Source organism: Dendropsophus ebraccatus, chromosome 9 (genome assembly GCF_027789765.1).
Source record: "Dendropsophus ebraccatus isolate aDenEbr1 chromosome 9, aDenEbr1.pat, whole genome shotgun sequence".
Taxonomy (NCBI): domain Eukaryota; kingdom Metazoa; phylum Chordata; class Amphibia; order Anura; family Hylidae; genus Dendropsophus; species Dendropsophus ebraccatus.
The window spans coordinates 17,977,949-17,997,100 of record NC_091462.1 but is presented as its reverse complement, the minus strand read 5'-3'; the positions used below and the strand labels follow the sequence as shown (position 1 = coordinate 17,997,100).

Genomic DNA, 19,152 nt, shown 5'->3' with positions numbered 1-19,152 from the left:
TGACCAAAAAATGGAATCTATAGGACAGGCAGAGATGTAAGCGGGGTGAGCGACGGAACCCACAGGAACTTCTCTGTGCAGATTCCTCAGTGTGAATGCACCATTAGGCTATGGCTATGTTCACACTACGTAAGTTCTGCAGAAATCACGATTGTTGTTACAATGGCCATGATTTCTGCGGTACTTACGTAGTGCTGCAGGCTGAGGGAATCCCGGCCAGAGTGTATGCACATAGTATACACTCCAGCCGGGATCCCTAGAGGCGCCATAGAAAAGTGACATGTCAGTTTTCTGTGGCCGCTATTCAGTGAATAGCGCCTCAGAAAACCCACTTAGTTCTCACAAAGGAGCGTGCAGCTCCGGCCGCACGCTCCATTGTGTGCTGTGGGGAATTCTGAAGCGGGCCCGTACTGATGCGCCCGCATTAGAACGCTGCAGCCGGCGCTGAAGATCATCCGGCTGATACTGCAGTACCGGCCGGGATGATCTTTTCTAAAACTGGACGGCAGCCTGGAGATATAACCAACGGGCAAACGATCCTTAAAAGGCGCTCCATTGACCGAGCATGCTTGTTAATTATAAGTCTATAGTCTACAAAACACAGTGTTTTGCTTTTTATTATTATTTATTTATTTATTATTAAAGTGTTCTTGGGGTCAGCAGAAACCGGGAGGGGGAGGGGGAATTTATAATTTTTAAAGCTATGCACAGATATCAAAAAGTCTTATTTTTTTCCCATAAACTCCTGGCTTGGCCAAATAAAAAAAAAATTTGAAACTTTCGGTGGGTGGAAAGTCTCTGTGCATGCCTCTGGTTTGTACAAAAAGTTCACAATTTTAGCTGTCTGTGCCGCACACTCTAAGAAAATGGGAAGAGGGTGGTGCACTGCATGTGGATGAAGCGTGAGCTATGTACAGGGTTTTGGACAGTGAGACATGGTAAATTAGCAAGTGTAAATTAGCATGGCCGTGTCACAGAACGGCCGCTGTCTGAAAAGGTCCCCCCGGCCGATCCTGCAGTACCGCCTTCATCTTAATTGGAATGCGGAGACATTCGGGTGTGCCTGCACTCCAATTGGCTAAAGAGAACAGTCTATTTCATGTAACCGCACAAAGTAGACATGTCAGTTTTCTGTGTGGCTGCAAGGAATCCCGGCCATAGTGTATACAGTGTGTACACACTAGTGCCGTGATTCTATAGGCTGTAGTGTAATTGGCCGTTGTTTTATGAAAAATACACAGTGTGAACTTGGCCTTACACTAGCAGAAAAATGATGTGTGCCACAAAGTTACATACAGTAGATAAAGAAACCACCAAGCCCAGTAACACTTTAATGGTCTGATATTGGGTTAAAACACAGGAACGCAAGATTTTTGAGAAACGGTAAAATACATTTCAGGTCTTGCCTTGGCTTCCTTTTCTGGCAGACAGATATCATAGTCAGCATTCTGCTTAATAGGAATCTATTTGCTGTATAATGGAAAATTATATGTAGCTTTCTATTATACATTTTATAAATTCTTCACATTCAGAGGCGCAACTTGAAGCTCCTGTGCCGAAATGCACAATCAGAGCCCTACACCAACCATGTGACATTTATAAGAACGTTTAAGGTTATTCTGAACCCAAACGTTCAGTATTTGACTCCCTATTCTTGAAGAAGTTGGATGCAGCACTAAGGAGTCCTGGAAAACATGAATACAACCATGGACCATAGGCTATATCCATGTTTTCCATGACTACCTAGGTCCACAACTTCTCCAGCCACTGGTAGTGAAAGGCTGAACGTTGGGGTATGGAAGAAGCAGAGCGTTCGGTAAGTCTGCTCATCACTTGTGTTCACCACAAGACCAGGATAGAATTTCATCCCCTGGAAGTAAAAAGGAAGTTACCAAATCCAAAACTTCAAGCAGCATTCCTAAAAACATTGAGAAAATTAGACAAAAAATATATGTGAAAGTTGCATACCTTTTTAAGAATAAAGTATCTGTTTAAGTAGGGTGCCAGGACAGCAGACTGTAGCGTTCTACATAAGTAGTCTACATGGGTCATCCCAAGATTAAATGCTATCTCCTGTCCACAGAATAGGAGATTGGTGAGCGTTCAACCACTTGTACCCCACACATCAGGGAAATGGAAGTCTTTTGTCTCCTGAGAGAATAGAACCACAACCGGCATGTTCGGCAACCATTCTATTTACCGTCTACAATAATTCCAAACATAGCTGAGTTCAGCACTTTAAAATGTTCAGAAGCTCAATAGAGAATAAATGGAGCAGTGGCCAAGCAGTGGCCATTCACTTGAGGGACAATGAGCTTCCATTCCTCAAATAGGTGGAGGCTCCAGTGGTTGGACCCCACTGATCAGCTAGGTACCCCCTATCTGCTCCAGTCCCCGGTGCTCCGGCTTATTCCTGGTCTGAGCGGGGACCTGGGTCATGACGTGTGAGGCCCCACTACCCCACTACGACCACTGACTGGATGAGTGGACCTGGACTAGGAAGAGTGCATGCACGGGGGGGGGGGGGGGGGGGGGGGGTTCTTGAAGCCGTTGGATTGGGGGGATTGGTAGGGTAAAACCATGTTATTTCTTTTATCCTTCCCAGCACATGCTAAAAAAATGGTTCCGGCCGGACCTCTCCTTTAAGCAAAATGTTATGTTGTTATATTATATGTCTTTATTAATTTTTTTTCCATTATCTCTTCTTTAGACGTCAAAATATTTCTGACCTCGAATTCTTTTTTTGGAGGCCTGCCATCTAGATCCTTCATATTGTGGCAAACATGGTGGCGTACTGGTTACTATTGCTGCCTTAGAGCTGACGTTCTGGGTTTGAATCCAATCAGGACACGGTCTACATGGAATATGCGTATTCTCTCCATGTCTGTATCCGTTACCTCCAGGTGCTGCGCTTCCCTCCTACAGTCTAGTAACATACTGGTAGGTTAATTGGCCTCCGATTAAACGGTCCCTGGTGGGTGCTTATATTTTGCGCCTGTGGTAGGAAAATTAGATTGCAAGCTCCACTGGGGCAGGGACAGATGTGAGTGAATAAACATGCTCAGCATAGTACTGCTTTGTGTCTGTGTCTTATAAATAAGGAGAGTAGTTGTTAAAATTAGAAAGGTATGTGATAAATTGTTATGTAAAACATATAATTTTATGTTGCTTTTTTGCTGTATTTTTTGTATCATATATTGTACAATGATATGTTATTTTATGGCCTGGTATTTTAGATTATCTTATGTGAATATACATTATGTTTTGTCCAGTGATGAGGTCATCTGCCATCTTTACAGGAGAATTTCTATGTGCAGGAAGGTTTATGTGGGTGCAGAGCTTAGCCAGGCATAATATCTTCAGCCTGGTTTGGACCAGTACAGAGGGGGCAGCTCTAAGCTTAAGTACCTTTGGTGACATCATCAAAGGTGCTTGATCTCTAGTTAGAGCACAACAGGGGTTGTCAACAGCTAGAAGCTAGATGCACAGGCTCTGATAGCCTGCACTCACCACATGCAGCAATCAACTTTGGACGTTGTGACCTGACTCCAGTTCACCAGTAATACCTACAAGACCTGTTGTTTTGGAGATGCTGTGACCCAGGTGTGAAGCTCTATGTGGCTGCTATGATGAGGTTCCTATTACACTGTGCCACAGGCATCATGTAATAGAATTGTCAGTTTGATAGTTCACTGCACTGTATTGCAGTATACCATATAAGCATAAATAAAAATTGTGTGTGTGTGTGTGTGTGTGGGGGTGGGGGGGGTAAAAAATTGCAAATTGCTAAATATGGCCGTAAATGAGTGAAGAATAAGGTCATATTTTGAATGTAATAAGCAATATTCACACATTGTTTTTTTATTAAATTATTAGCTGTTGTTTTCAGTCTCTTTTGAAGTGTAAAGGGAATTAACAATAAGGGGGAGATTTATCAAAGGGTGTAAAATTTAGACTTGTGCAAACTTTGCACCAGTCTAAATTTTACACCCTTTGATAAATCTCCCCCATAGTGTGCACACATTCGAAAAAAACACCTAATTGAGTACAGGTGTAAAAATCACGCTCACCATTTATAGGCTATGTTCACACACTGTCGAAATGACGGCCATTTTTATTTTTCCATTTACCCTCCACAAATAAAATTATCTGTTAGGTGTTCTACTACTATTAGGCTATGTTCACACAACGTAAAAAAAAGGCGATTTAATTGACTTCAATGCAATGCATTGAAGTCAATGGGATGATGAACGTTCAATGCATACAGTTTATAAAACAACAAATGTTTTCTGCTCAGATGTCAAAATAATGATCATGTCAATTATGTTCGGATGTCTATTGCAAACAGCGGACATTGTTTTTTTGTTATTCACACACAGTTTTTCTTTTTTCACCGTTCTTTCAATGGACTTTTTAATTAAAGCGACTCTGTACCCACAATCTGCCCCCCCCCCCAACCACTTGTACATTCGGATAGCTGCTTTTAATCCAAGATCTGTTCTGGGGTCCGTTCAGCAGGTGATGCAGTTATTGTCATAAAAACAACTTATAATCCTGCAGTGCTGTGTCTAACGGCCGGGGCTTACATTTGTATATGCATTAGGCTGGCACCACCTCTCCGTCCTTCCTCCCCACCCTCCTCATCATTAGGAATGATCCAGGAACATTTACTGCTGTTTGAGCTTTGCACAGGTGTATTAACGATCCAGCTCATGTTCATTGTACACACAGGTGGGGAATAGGAAGCAATCTGCCTGGAGAATTCCTAAAGATGAGGAGGGTGGGGAGGAAGGACAGAGAGGGTGTGCCAGCCTAATGCATATACAAATGTAAGCCCGGCCGATAGACACAGCGCTGCAGGATTAAAAGTTGTTTTTATGACAATAACTGCATTCCCTGCCGAACGGACTCCAGGACAGATCTTGGATTAAAAGCAGCTATCCGAAGGTACAAGTGGTTTGGGGGGGTCAGATTGTGGGTACAGAGTCGCTTTAAAGACAAAGCACAACCAGTCCACCTGAACAAGAATAATGTACCAACAGCTATCCCTGCACTGACAGAAGGCAAAACAGCGAAATGACGGACGTCATTTTAACCCTTTCAAGACTATGGGTCATTGATTCCTCAATGCCAAGGTCATTTTAGACTTCAGCTTATAGGATCATAATGATACCATAATCTGAGGTCCCTAGGTCTGTCCCCTCTCCACTATCCCCTGCTGCAGTTAGAACATGGTAACAGTGGCAGGGGAGAGAGGGGAGGGGGAAGAGCTCTATAGGGAATAAACTATCAGTGCCACACAGTCAAAAACCCCCCACTGTAATTAAGTACAGGCATAAAAATCACGCTCACCATTTATAGGCTATGTTCACACACTGTCAAAAAATGACAGCCATCTTTATTTTTCCATTTACCCTCAACAAATAATTATCTGTTAGTTGCTCTACTACTATTAGGCCGGGTTCCCACGCCGTGTCATAGAACTGCAGTACCGGCCAGGGTGTTGTTCACTTGTGCTGAATTGGGATGCTGGCGCCCCTGCGTGCACCAGCATCACAATTCCCCATAGCTAACAATGGAGAGTATGGCCGGAGCTGCACTCTCCATTGTGTGACCTGTCGGGCTTGTGCAGCCGCTATTCAATGAATAGCGGCCGCACAAAACTGACATGTCAGAATGCAGTGCACGTAAATTTTGTCTTAATCACGGCCGCTGTTGCGAATCAGCAACTACGGCCATGATTAATACAAAATTTTTGTTGTGTGAACAAGGCCTCAGGTGATAAAATTACAAACAAAAAACAAAAAAATACACATGGCTCCGTTAATAGAGGTAATCTAGGAGGAAAAAAAAGAGGTAAAAAAAAAAAATGGCTGCATTTTTGAGGGGTTAAACTCCCCTGCAACAGAACGTCGAAATAAATGTATACACGTCCAAAAATAAAAGACATCTACAAAAGAAGAAAACAAAACAAACAAACAAAAAAACCATGTAAATGTCTATTTTCCCTCCTAGGCGAGCTGTAAGCTGCTCTCTACCTGTGTGTCACCATCTCCCCGCACTAATTTCTGATCTTAACATAGTAATTATTCATAAACACCTCTTGCTTGCATGTCAAGATGTGGAAATACATGCTAATTAAATCTAATATAAATCTCAGGCACATCGGTGCCTTTCCGTGCGCCTTAAATGAATGTTTTTCAATAAAGCTGCTGTAGGTGAGAAGTTGGCGATTCCTGTTTGTTGCTATTTTTAATGACATATCACCCTGTATGAAGGATGTATGATCCGCCTGCCTCCCCACCTGCTAATTGTCTAATCACATTTAAATAATGAATTACAGTTTAGCATGAAATTATTTTTGCTCGCATCCTCCGCTTGACATGTTGCTTGCCTTTAGAATATATCGGTACATCAGTTGAGATCTCACCATTTCCAAAATGAGCGTGTTCGCCCCTTTGGTTGGATGCGGCATATTGTGACAAATTATGGAAAGGTGACTGTAATGTTAATTGTGTTAGCTTCTATAAATATGTCAAATTATTGGGGGTGGTTATTTAGTGCAAGCAGGTTAATGACTGTGATGCTGATGTGAGATTCTGCAAGTGCTAGGAGCATGATGGGTATTCACGTCGGCTGGCAGGATGAAGCCGAAATTGCTCAGTTTTGGTTCTAAAATTATTAGTTGTCATGTGACTATTGTGCCTATTCCCGTCCTATGGGATCTGGAAGGTTTAAGTGAAAAACATTCGAAGAACATGATCTACAGCTACGATTTAGATGCAAAACAGGTCTCCTCCAGAAATATATATCTGTAATTTGTAGGGTCATGTAACATACCAGGATCCACTCAATTTCTTTAATACAGCGGTACCTTGGTTTAAGAGTAACTTGGATTGAGAGCGCTTTGCAAGAAGAGCTCACAGTTTTTCAAAATTGTGACTTGGTTTAAGAGCTCCCAGTACTGGTTAGGAGGGGGAGTGGTGGAGGGACATGGTTTGTATAGTGGGGTCTACAGCCCTGTACTCTGACCCAGGAACTCTCCCTCACCTTCCAAATGATGGCAGATCCACTTCAGGCTGGAGCTTACATAAGGGGACAGAACTGTGGAGGTAATCTCTTCATAGCTGTAACCGCTCACTCAGTTATACACACTGCTGCTATACTGTGCCGGCACTCACACTCACCTATACACACTGCTGCTATACTCCAACTCAGCTATACGCACTGCTGCTATAATGTGCCTGCACTTACTCTCAGCTATATACACTGCTGCTACAATGTGCCTGTACTCACACTCAGCTGTACACACTGCTGCTACAATGTGCCTGCACTTACACTTAGCTATACACACTGCTGTATTGTTTGCCTGCACTCACACTCAGTTATACACACTGCTGCTATAATGTGCCTGAACTCACACACAGCCATTCAGACTGCTGTATAGAAAAGTTTCTGCCACTGTCCTCCTGCACAGCTCTGTGATTCTCACTTCCTGATTGGTCCATGCTGAACATCCCCCTGTACAGTAAAGATTTAGCTTTGGCTGTCCAGGCATGATGGGAATTGTAGTTTTGCAAAAGCTGGAGGGCCGTGAGTTTGACACCTGTGATCTAGAATAACAGGTGTCAAGTCTAGTCTAGAACCACCATACCCATCTAGAATGTCTTCCAGGCTGACATCTGTCACAGCCCTAGCAGACTCCTTAGGGATGACAATGTACAGAGTTCTGCAAGCTAGTCTCTTTTGCAGATAAACTAGCATAGCCAACAATTGCAAGAGCTCCTTAAGTCAGCTCACTTTCTGCTCTCCAGAACTTGATGAGGGATATCCAGCCAAATTTGTCCTAAAAGGTCTCAGAAAAGCACACTAGGTGACCCAGTATACATTTTTTCGAAAGAATCCATATCACACTTTCACTGGGCCTCCCTGACTCTTCTATGGTGAACATGCCAACTGTGGACCTTCAGCCCATGGACACCATCACAAATCCCCTTTTGGCTTTAGCCAACCAATGATTCCTGATGAACAAGCACCATTCTGCCACTTTTGGACGGGACATAGACCGAACAGTTATCATGGATCAATCAAAGGGTTACTTGACAACCAAAATGCACTATCCGTAACCTTTTCTCTGCTCTCCTCTGCCACTTCTATCAGTATTTAGGCAAATCCCTCCAACATGTCAAAACCAAATCAATAGTATGCTTTTCGTGGCCCTATGTCGGTGCTGGCACCTCTTCCTGTAAGCAACTAAACCAGCCATTCTTGCTTCTGACCCTCACAAATATTCAGTGACAAAGATGGCAAAGAAGAACCTACTGGGGTCAAGCCATAAAACGGGGCTATTAATATTTTACATATTGACCTCCAAACATAAACCTACTGGGGTTCTATACAAATATGCCAGTACAGGAAAAGTTGGTGAAATACCCTCCCACTATCCTCTACTGACATCACTTCCTGCTCTCCAGCTATTGGCTACAAAGACTTCCTGCTCCCTGCTATCTATCTATCTATCTATCTATCTATCTATCTATCTATCATTATCTATCTATCTATCATTATCTATCTATCTATCTATCTATCTATCAATCATCTATCTATCTATCTATCTATCTATCTATCTATCTATCAATCATCTATCTATCTATCTATCTATCTATCTATCTATCATCTATCTATCATCTATCTATCTATCTATCTATCATCTATCTATCTATCTATCTATCTATCTATCTATCATCTATCTATCTATCTATCTATCTATCTATCTATCATCTATCTATCTATCTATCTATCATCTATCTATCTATCTATCTATCTATCATCTATCTATCTATCTCCTATCTATCTATCTATCTATCTATTATCTATCTATCTCCTATCTATCTCCTATCTATCTATCTATCTATCTCCTATCTATCTATCTATCTATCTATCTATCTATCTATCTATCTATCATCTATCTATCATCTATCTATCATCTATCTATCTATCTATCTATCTATCTATCTATCTATCTATCTATCTATCTATCTATCTATCTATCATAGTTTATTTTCCTACAGAAGGCAATGACTTCCCCTTAAAGTGGAAATCTGATTAATGAAGGTCTGCGCTCTAGAGAAATTCTTCTTCTCCCAAATTTATCCTAACAAGTGGAATAAAATATGTTGTTGAGAACCATCCCGGGAAATCGGAATTTTTAGAGCTTCCAAAAACAATCGCTAATCATTAGAATATGCTTATAGGTTGAAAGGAAATGTAATTCATTAACTTAACAAAAGTTTCCATACATAGCGGCTGGTTCACAGGAGCCGGGTCTGAGCATTGTGCCCATATTCCACAACCATCACTCATTCATTCAGCTGTTATCAATTTAAAACCATTGAAAACTCCCACACTGAGTTCATAGGAACAGTCAATTTTAATATCTCGGGGCATCTGTAGCCTTTGTGAATTGGCTGCAGAGCTGGAATAGAGAGTTCAGCTGGGACCATAAGTCTACATGAGTTCTGTACAACATACATCAAGCACCAGACAGATAGTCAATGGCAGACTTATAAAAACAGCGCCATTTTTTACCGGGGACAATATATTTACACATTACTTATCTTTTACATAAAATCTATTCCACACTGAAGAGTTCTTTATTTTGTAAATATTTTCTATGTGTTTAAAAGTTAACTGGACCATAAATCTTTCCGTGAGTCACATACTTAAGATTGCTTTAAGGATGGGGCACAAAATGAAGGAAAGGGACAAGGATATTAGAGAAGTTTCACTGTTAGGCTATATTCACACTACGTAAAAGTATGGCCGTTGTTGCCATCGGTGAATTGCGGGCGCACGTCAGAACACTGCGGCCGGATGATCTTTGCAGAGACCGGCTGTTCCGTGACCCGGCTGGGTCACGGAACGGCCGGTCTCATACGCAGTGTGAACATAGCCTTAAGAAGCATTCACCCTTAGGCTATGTTCACATGCTGTTTTTCTGTCTGTTTTTTGTTTTGTTTTTATCCCCCTCTGTAAATGACATCTGTCATTTTGCATTTCGGCACCCATCATTACCATGATAATTGTTGGTACATTATTCTAGTTTAGGCCCTTTTGGGTGTGGTTCTTTTTTTAAGGTCCATTGAATTTAGTAGCAAAGGGGGTGAAAAAAAAACCAAGAACATTAATTTGATGTCTGTGCAAACAACGTCTGTTATTCAATGCACTATGTGACAGATTTATCAAAGTGGTGTAAAGTAGAATTGTCTTAGTTGCCCCTAGCAACAAATAAGATTCCACTTTTCATTCCTCACAGATTCTTTGAAAAACAAAAGGTGGAATCTGATTGGTTGCTACTAAGACAATTCTACTTTACACCACTTTGATAAATCTCCCCCTATGTGTATTGGGTGGCTGTCATTCCACTGACTTTAATGTAGTTATAATTTGGACATCTTTCCACTTTTTTTTTTTACAGAGTGAACATAGCCTTTTTCCATGAAAAAATTTTGAAAAGTCACAAAGACATCTCAAAAGTTCTGAAAAGTTGAAGTCTAAGGGGAACATTTATTAAAGGAGAAGTCTGGCCAGACCCATTTTTTAAGCAAGTGCTGGGGAGTATAAAAGAAATAACATTCTCTTACCTCCCTCACTCTAGCACTGGTTGCTGTATAACGCCGCTCCAGTACCCAGGTCCGGACAATTCCTGGTCTGAACGGGGATTTGGGTCATGACTAGAGATGAGCGAATCGGGTTCGGGTTCAAGTCCATCCGAACCCAAATGATCAGCATTTGATTAGCGGTGGCTGCTACTTGGATAAAGCTCTAAGGTTGTCTGGAAAACATGGATACAGCCAATGACTATATCCATGTTTTCCACATAGCCTTAGAGCTTTATCCAACTTCAGCAGCCACCGCTAATCAAATGCCGAAAGTTCGGGTTCAGATGGACTCGTGCATGCTTAAAGTTCGCTCATCTCTAGTCATGACATTTGAGGTCCCCTCAGCCAGTCAGAGCCTGGGGTCCGCCTCGGCCGCTGACTGACTGAGCGGACCTCAAATGTCACGACCCGGGTCCATGCTCAGACTAGGAAGCATCCATAACCTGGAGAATGGAGTGGCGGCATGGGCCACCAACACTGAAGGGGGGAGGTAAGAGCATGTTATTTCTTTTATCCTCCTCAGCACTTGTTTAAAAAAAATGGGTCTAGACAGACTTCTCCTTTAAGACCAGAGTACTTGTATGTCAGTCTCATATTAGGTCCAACCTCCATTGGCCCCGCTGGATTTACTAAGAGACGCACATGTCTCTGTCATATGGCGTGCACAGAAAGTTTGAGTTTTCCAAACACCAAACGCTCAGCATATGACTCCTGGTGGCTGGAGACATTGGATGCAGCTCTAGGGCTACCTGGAAAACCCTGCCTTGTATCCATGTTTTTCAGGTAGCCCTAAGGCTGCAGCCATCTTCTCCAGCCAACGATAGTCAAATGCTAAGTGTATCCATAGGCTCTATCAATGTTTTGCAGGCAACCCGAAAGCTGCATTTATCCAGCAACTGGAAGTCAAATGCTGCAGTTAGTAATATTTAGTGGGTTAATGCCTTAGAGCATCTTAAGAGTTCCACAAAGACCTTGGATATAAGGGAACCATGACTTATTATTACTACATAATGGTGATTACTGGTGGACCCTTAGCACCTATTCTAACTCTGAAAGGGTGGGGGTCTCAGCACCTGGACCCCCACAAATTAAAATAGGTTTCTAAAAGCTAATAGTTATCCTTTTAAACCTCTATTGTCTAAAATAAAACTAATATAGCTCCATAATGGTAAAGTCACCATAATGTCAAGGTTAAGCTCTCTCAGGGACATTCGGGAGGGCTAGGTGACAATCCTTAGTGAAGCTGTAATATAGTGACCTTTCTGGTTGTCAATGAACTTTCCTAGAAATAAACAGAATTTTTACCAACTTAACAAGAGACTGATTATTTTTCCTTTTTTTTTTTTTTTGTCTTCAATGGAAATTAAGAAAATTCAAACCATTTCACAACAAGGCCATTTTTTCAAGTTGTGGAGCCCACTTTAAACTAATATTAGCTCTGCGAACGCGAATTCTAGAATTATTTAATTGTAGCGAGAGAAGCCAGCTGTATTTGTAAATAAATTATAGCAATTATAAAATAATCATATGTACGGGTAAGTAAAAAGTGCAGCTAAAACTGGAACATAGAAAAAGTTGGAATGTGTTCAAAGAATATCAAAACGATACTAATGTGGCAAACACCAATCGCGGAATGGGTGAGAGAAGGCTTCTTCTTAAAGGGGCACACCATTCTGATGTTTCATTTTAGTTTGGCTTTGCTAATCCTCATGTAAATTTAGGAAAATACATCGATTTACATTTCCAGATGAAGATACAGATACCATGGACTGTAGGGTTCATAGCATTGATGATATACCCGCCTGCCTGAGTCCGTGTGCATCCTTATTGATGTAGCAGAGAGGCAAGAAAAGGGCAGCTGATTAACTGGGCAAATCTAGTCAACCCAATGGCTTAAGACCTGGTGATGATTGGGCAGGTATTGCTCCATGTAATAAATACAACAATCAGTCCAAGCAATTATTTGCTAGTAAACTGATGGTTTAAAAAGTTTAAAAATTATCAGCCACTGCTCTGTGTGATGTGCAGCCGATGGCTGATTAAAGAAGTACTGCAGCATCAGTAAATTAAAGATCATGCTTACCTCTCCCCGCTCCTCCGGTGTCCTGCTGGCTTGTCTCTGGATCCCCCGCTGACCACAGCTGTGGGCGACGCTACCGATCGCATCACTGCAATGACAGCCTGCTCAGCCAAGAAGGTCAGTGATTGGCTGAGTAGCTGTCACTGCAGAGGTGGTTAAGTGTTGTCGACGGTTGCTGCCATCAGTGGGTGATGCAAAGATAAGGCAGGAGGACACCTGAGGAGCGTGGAGAGGTAAGCATAATCTTTAATTTCTTTAATCCTCTATTATGATAGAACAGGAAGTCTCAGTTTAGTTTTAAGTTTAGTTGCAAGATTTTAGGAACATTTTATAATATAGAGAATAAAGTTGAAAATAAAAAAAATAAAAGAAAATCACCAAAAATTTGAAACTTTTGATTTAAACAATAAGAATAGATGTCTTTTATATCACCTATATCATATGGATCGAGCAGAGTAGGTAAAATTGGCTATTAATCTTTACAAAGTCAGAACTTTGCAAAAAGTTCGGCTCGGTAATAAACCAAACTTTTTGCCACGTTCATAACGAATCTTGGTTTGTAAGATTCTACAGTAGAAAGAGCCCCCCCCCCCCCCCCCCAGTACCTTTAATAAGTCCTTTCTCTTGTAGAGTTTTCAAAGAGGGACGGCGGTTGATGAACTTCTTCAGTCTGGTTTTCACACGGTTTATGTCGGATGAGTCTGAGGCGCTGTAGTTTAATTTAAATACTAGAAAAGAAAAGAAATTAATCTATTAGAGTTTTTTTTACACATTGTATTTTGCTGTTTTTGATGGTTTAGTATTTTTGTTTTACTTCTAGAATTTTCTTGGCTTCAAATAGTAAAATAAAAAGTAATTTAAGTAAGTTATTGTTCTAAAAAACAACTTTTAAATTTGAACCCCTGTGCCCAACAACCGTGGCTTGGAGTATCTGTGCCCGAACTTTACATCACCCCTCCGTCCCTCCTCCCTTCACCATTTTTCCTATTCCTCTGCAGTGAAAGCTACACAGGTGCCTTAACGATCCATCCCATGTGCCGTGCTGACACCGCTGATGAATAGGAGACAATCTGCCTGGAGCATTCCTAATGATGAAGAGGGCGGGGAGGAGGGACAGAGAGGGTGTCTCAGCCTAATGCATACACAATCTAGGCCACGGCCGTTGGGCACAGGGCTGCAAGTTCAAAAGTTGTTTTTTAGAACAATAACTGCATCACCTGCCGAATGGACCCCAGGACAGATCTTGGATTAAAAGCAGCTATCCGAAGGTACAATTGGTTTTGGGGGGGGGGGGGGGTTCATATTGTGGATACAGAGTGACTTTAAGGCATTAGTATAAAATACCTTCCAAGAACTAACATGTAGCATAACTGACAATGTAGGTCAAATATTATCACTGTTTAGTGCCTAATATAAAGTTTAACCCCTTAAGGACAGAGCCAATTTCGATTTTTGCGTTTTCGTTTTTTCCTCCTTGTGCTTAAAAGGCCATAGCACTTGCATTTTTCCACCTAGAAACCCACATGAGCCCTTATTTTTTGCGACACTAATTGTACTTTGCAATGACAGGCTGAATTTTTGCATAAAGTACACTGCAAAACCAGAAAAAAATTCAAAGTGGGGTGAAATTGAAAAAAAAAACGCATTTTGTTTATTTGGGGGAAATGTGTTTTTACGCCATTCGCCCTGGGGTAAAACTGACTTGTTATGCATGTTCCTCAAGTCATTACGATTAAAACAATATGTAACATGTATAACTTATATTATATCGGATGGCCTATAAAAAATTCAAACCATTGTCAACAAATATATGTCACTTAAAACCGCTCCATTCCCATGCTTATAGCGCTTTTATCCTTTGGTCTATGGGGCTGTGTCAGGTGTCATTTTTTGCGCCATGATGTGTTCTTTCTATCGGTACCTTGATTGCTCATATACGACTTTTTGATCGCTTTTTATTACAATTTTTCTGGATTTGATGCGACCAAAAATGCGCAATTTTGCACTTTGGGATTTTTTTGCGCTTACGCCATTTACCGTACGAGATCAGGAATGTAATTAATTAATAGTTCGGGCAATTATGCACGCGGCGAAACCAATTAGTTTGTTTATTTATTTATTTACTTTTATTTATAACCTGGGAAAAGGGGGGTGATTCAGACTTTTATTAGGGGAGGGGGCTTTTTATTGACAACAACACTTTTTTTTATTTTTTATACACATATACTAGAAGCCCCCCTGGGGGACTTCTAGTATATACACTGTGATCTCTCATTGAGATCTTTGCTGTATAGATATACAGCAAAGATCCATGAGATAGGCACTCTTTAACTTCCGGCTGCTGCAGCCGATAACAAACGAGTGCCGAGCCGGGGACGGCGCCATCTTGGAGCGGTCCCCGGCCGGCTTCAGTTACGGAGATCGCTCCTCCGGGATAACATCCCGGAGGAGCGATCTCCGCCACTGGACACCAGGGAGATGCTGGATCTGGTAATCGGATGCAGCTGTCATGTTTGACAGCTGCATCTGATTACTGTATTAGCGGGCACGGCGATCGGACCGTGCCCGCTGATACCCGCGGTCCCCGGCTACAAGCGGCACCCGGGACCGCCGCGGTTCAGAGCGGGGTCGCCGCGCGGCCCCGCTCTGAACGTCCTTACCAGCAATAGGGAGTACCTATACGCTCTTTGTCGTTAAGGGGTTAAATGGCAACGTACAAATCTCCAATATAACAGTAATATAAAATGTAGAGTTGAGCAAACTTCGAGCACACTTGGGCTTGCCCGGACCCGAGTGAGCAGCATTTGATTAGGGGTGGCTGCTGACGTTGGATGCTGTCTTATGGCCTATGGTTGTATCCATGTTTTCCAGGACTCCCTAGGGCTGCATCCAACTTCTTCAAATGCTGCATGCTCAGGTTCGGGCAACTCAACGTTCGCTCAACTCTTATTAAGTGCGAAACAATACCTCCATATAAAACTCAACGAATCCATTGCAATGTCCAAGTTGCAATTACTATATATACAGACCCCAAAAAAGCGACTTTTGAAGGTAATTGTTCATGCACAAAGAACCAATAAAAAAGTGGGCACTAGACACTCAATATGGAAATGGAACCCCAATATAATTGTATAGCTTTAAATGCTATTTTATAGTTCATCAAATAATACAAGATGTTTTAACATGCAATGGTGTGGAAACTGCTTTTTCCTACCATTGTTAGCTTATACATGTGTTTTAAAGAATTCTAAGAATTAATAGGTCCGGATACAATAGCTAAGTGAAAAAACATAGTTTACTGCAGTAATAAAGATAAAGCAAGAGGTTATACAGAGAAGTAAACAAGAACAAGAACTATGAATATAGAATACAGTCGTCTGAGGGGAAGCCCTCCGTTGGATGGATATCCAATGCACACCCGCTTGGAGAGTAGTTTCTTCCAAACATGGCTGCACTTCAGCAGCCAAGAGACACATGGACTATGAAGTTCTAGAGGCCCCTTCTCAATGTACTTGGTCTAACTTTATAAACCACTTCCCAATTGGTTAGTTTACCCTTCTATATACATCCATGGTATCAGATATTGGTAACTGGTAGAGTTGCGCGAATTTCAAGAACACTCGGTCTGAACCCAAATGTGCGTCATTCAAAGTTGGCTCAAGTCTAGTAACACCCAATTGTCGATGTATTCATAATTTGTTTATGAGGCAAAACCCAGAGTTCTAAGAAAAGATCCTTTCAGCACTGCTTCATCTATGTGTCACATTACTTTTACTTTATAACATAACATTATTGTTTTTTTTTCCTCTTTATTTAACATAATCTTATATATATAAATCAAAACTCCAAAATTCTTAAAATATAGAGATTAGAGTTTCCCATCATTTGTGAAAGAAAATGTCTTGTTTCTCTTGCTTATCTATTGTTCCTGAAGAATACATTAATTCTTTACCATGGGATGCACCTCCCCGAGTTCCGACCCATTTACCTCTAGATATTTCTCTTATAATTATATCTATGTTCTATTACCATATCTCTCCTTACTAAGGAATGGTTTGGAGGGCTCTGAATAAGAACCTGGTTAAGGCCCCCCCGATCTCTCTCCACATCCCCCTATGGGGCACCTTTAACAACCAGTAGCCCAATACCCACCCGGAGGGAAAACACCTATTTAATTTTAATAACCTTATTACATATACTTTGTTATATATTTGTACAAGAAAAAGAAAATGAAATAAATTATTCAATCTTAATAGACTGCTCCATATTTTACAACTTCCATGTATACAGGAGTCTTCGAGCGATCCAGACCTTATAGAGGCTTCTCTCCCTATTCCCGACTCCTCTTCATTCACTACGATACTCCAGACCACATTTATAATGTAGGATAGCCTTTTTTTTTTAGTTTACAAATGCACCTCGCACTTCTATTGGCTGGCAGCAGTAAGAGATGACGCGGCCCCTTCTGTTGCCACCAGCGCTTGCATCAAGAACTGCTGGGCTATGTAAGCCCTGCAGTTCCCGATCCCCTGCTCTGATCAAGCGCTGGTGCACAGCCCTATACAGAGCAGGTTCCTGTTCTCCCTATGTACTGTATGTTCTTATATACAGTATTGGCGGAGGGGGGGGGGGGCACACAATACCTGTGTTCTGCAGCCTCTGTATCATTACTAGTCATTCTAGTACAGTAAGTGGTGATAGTGATAACCCGGTTCAGTGCGGAGGATATCACATTGTGACAGGCAATCAGATGAGCGGGGGACACAGCTGGCGTACATCACGGCAAATGGGTGAATCGGCCTCTCTTCCATGGCGTACACCTGGGGCACAGCTTGACAATTCTCCCCTTTGTGTTTTAGCGGATATGTGTGTCTGTATGTGTGGGGGAACTATTAAAACATTTCTCATTAGTGTCTAAACTTTAAGGGATGACCAAACCTCCCTCGAAATTCTTGGCTGGTAGTGGCCTCTAACATGGAAACATGTTCTTTAATTTCACCCATATAGTCTAATGTAGCTCGGATCCATATTTTTCAGCCCAATATACCCTTAATCTATCAAGCGACATGATGAGTTCCCGCACTTACCGAAGTTACAAAGTAACCTAAATTAACTCATTAGTTTCCTGCGAGACGGAACGGAAAAGACAGTTATCTTTACCAAGCTGATTTTCATTTACATTAGCCAATTATTTCTCAAGTATCTTGGGGATGTTTGGATTTCCAGCCTTGAATGTATGACTTTATAATCCAAACTTCTAACACACTTTGTGCCTCATTGATATCAAGGGAGCTAAACTTGCCAAATTGTTCATTTAAAGTAAATAAAAGATAGCCAATTAAGGAAAGTAAAATATAAACACATGCCCATGATAATAAGAGGATAGTTTGCCTGTCGTTTTACTACTGGATTTAATAGAACGCTTCTCCTTTTTCCCACAACACCAGCTGACCTCACAAATACTTTCATGAACTTGTAATCACATGAAAAAATAAAAAGCGATGCCTCTGCTGAAAAATGCATTAACCAAATAATCTATTCCTTTACAAAAACATCCTTCACGCTAATTCGACCGCTTGGTCAAAGGCAACACTTGGTAGACTGTAATTCTGCTGGAGACAAGTCGTATTCGGTCTATACCCCGAGAGGGCCTTACCGTTCCTAGTTAATAGCTAGATCATAACCAAAGCGCAATGTATTCAGCTCATTATCCTAATCATTTAACCCATGATTTTTTAAATAATTTATTGAAGTTTTGTATTCTTTTTTAAACCACCACTAAATAACTTTGCAATAGCTTTGCAGTTATAGGCTATGTTCACACTGCGTATGAATCCGTCCGTAGTGCAAACCGCGAATATACGCACATAGTTTTGAGGTTGATGCGTTCGCTTGAAAGTATACGATATACGCCCGCACAGTGCACACTACGTATGAGCTTACGGCCGGATCGTATACGGCGCCGTGAAAAATAAACAAGACCATTGTTTGAGGATGGAAATGTTGAAACTCACGGCCGTGGATTTCCATGCGGTCCCGTACGAACTACTTATTTCAGCCAAATTGAATTTGATTTTCGATCCAAAAGGTTTCAGACCTGTTTCAGACCGCTTCGAAACAAGCTAGGGAAGCATAACTGTACTACGGGTATGTTCGCGGTTCGTACGCATCCGGCCGCATGTCGATTTTTTCCACGCTCGTAGTTTAAGCAGCACATGTACAGCGGCGTACAAAATGCGGCCGGACTCATACGCAGTGTGAACATAGCCTTAATAAATGAATATTTTCATACATCGTGATTGGCACCAAAATCAAGCACGGATTCTGCTTGAAATTCATCACCTATTGCTCAGTTTGAAGAGACCCTAAATGCTCCAAATATGCTTTATAGAGGAAGATCATGCACTAGAC

The 19,152-nt window shown here is 41.5% G+C and overlaps 1 protein-coding gene across 1 annotated transcript in view; it reads right to left on the bottom strand.

The window, feature by feature from the left end:
• Window positions 1-19,152, bottom strand: part of ARHGAP15 (Rho GTPase activating protein 15) — a 454,227-nt gene that overhangs the window by 154,696 nt on the left and 280,379 nt on the right. The window contains exon 10 of the mRNA XM_069985075.1: window positions 13,347-13,469. Within this exon, the coding sequence (XP_069841176.1) occupies window positions 13,347-13,469 (123 nt within the window). The remainder of the gene's footprint in view (window positions 1-13,346; window positions 13,470-19,152) is intronic.